Source organism: Lagopus leucura, unplaced genomic scaffold (assembly GCF_019238085.1).
Source record: "Lagopus leucura isolate 7727_CA_CO unplaced genomic scaffold, USGS_WTPT01 Super-Scaffold_100024, whole genome shotgun sequence".
In the NCBI taxonomy this organism is placed as follows: Eukaryota; Metazoa; Chordata; class Aves; order Galliformes; family Phasianidae; genus Lagopus; species Lagopus leucura.
The window spans coordinates 2,461,786-2,462,719 of NW_024962276.1; the positions used below are offsets into that span (position 1 = coordinate 2,461,786).

The 934-nt window shown below is 50.4% G+C and overlaps 1 protein-coding gene across 1 annotated transcript in view; it reads left to right on the forward strand.

The window, feature by feature from the left end:
• Positions 1-538: 538 nt before the first annotated feature.
• Positions 539-934, forward strand: part of CASTOR2 (cytosolic arginine sensor for mTORC1 subunit 2) — an 89,463-nt gene continuing 89,067 nt past the window's right edge. Inside the window, exon 1 of the mRNA XM_042879420.1 lies at positions 539-919. Coding sequence (XP_042735354.1) covers positions 807-919 — 113 coding nt within the window. The 5' untranslated portion in view covers positions 539-806. The remainder of the gene's footprint in view (positions 920-934) is intronic.

Here is a 934-nt window from a genome sequence, read left to right on the forward strand (position 1 = left end):
AAACCGTTTCCCCTCGTCCTATCACAGCAGACCCTGCTAAGGAACCTGTCTCATTCTTTCTTATCACTCCCCTTTTTTATGTAGGGAAACTGATGCAGGCTGCATATCGCCAGTGTAGGAGAATGAACCGGACAAGAGGAGAATATTTATTTATTATGAGAATGTCTGAAGTTTTCCTTTCTGCTGGCTTTTGGGTTGAGAAGGAGCACCTTGCATGCCACCCAGAGTGAAAGGGTAAGTGCAGTGAAAATAATAATCAAAGAAAAAAAAAACAGCAAGAAAAAATAAAAAAAGAAGAAAAGAAAGGAAAAGGAAAGAGACAGCATTGTAAGTAAGGCTTAAAAATATACATTAAGAAGAAGAAGAAAAAAAAAAGGTAGTTGCAATGGGGCCGACCGGACTCCGGGTCCCGCCCGCTCCCGTCCCGCGGCGGCGCGGACTCCAAGGCCCGGCATGCGGCGGGGCGGCGCGCATGCGCGTTGCGGCGGGCTTGAGTGGCAAGTTGTTTGTTCAGCGAGCCCAGCTGCTCGCCCCGCGCCGCTGCTCTGCCCGGCTCCGCTCCGCTCCCGCCCCGCAACTTCGGCACCCGCATCCCCGCCCCCGGAGCCGGGTAGGGGGAGAAGGAGCCGAGGAGAGGGGAGGAAAAAAAGGAGAGGAAAAAAAAAAAAAAGGAAAAGGAGGAAAAAAACAAAAAACAACCACTACCAACAAGGCAGCGACAATAACAGCCCCCCCTCCCCCTCCCCATTCAAAAACACAAAATAAACCCCGGGGATAGATGAACTACAAATGAGAAAGAGGAAAAGATGGAACTGCACATCCTAGAGCACAGGCTCAGAGTGGCCAGCATAGCCAAGGAGAGCATCCAGTTGTTTACCTATGGATTAATCAAACTTGCTTTCCTGTCCTCCAAGACGAGGTAGGTGTCGGGGAT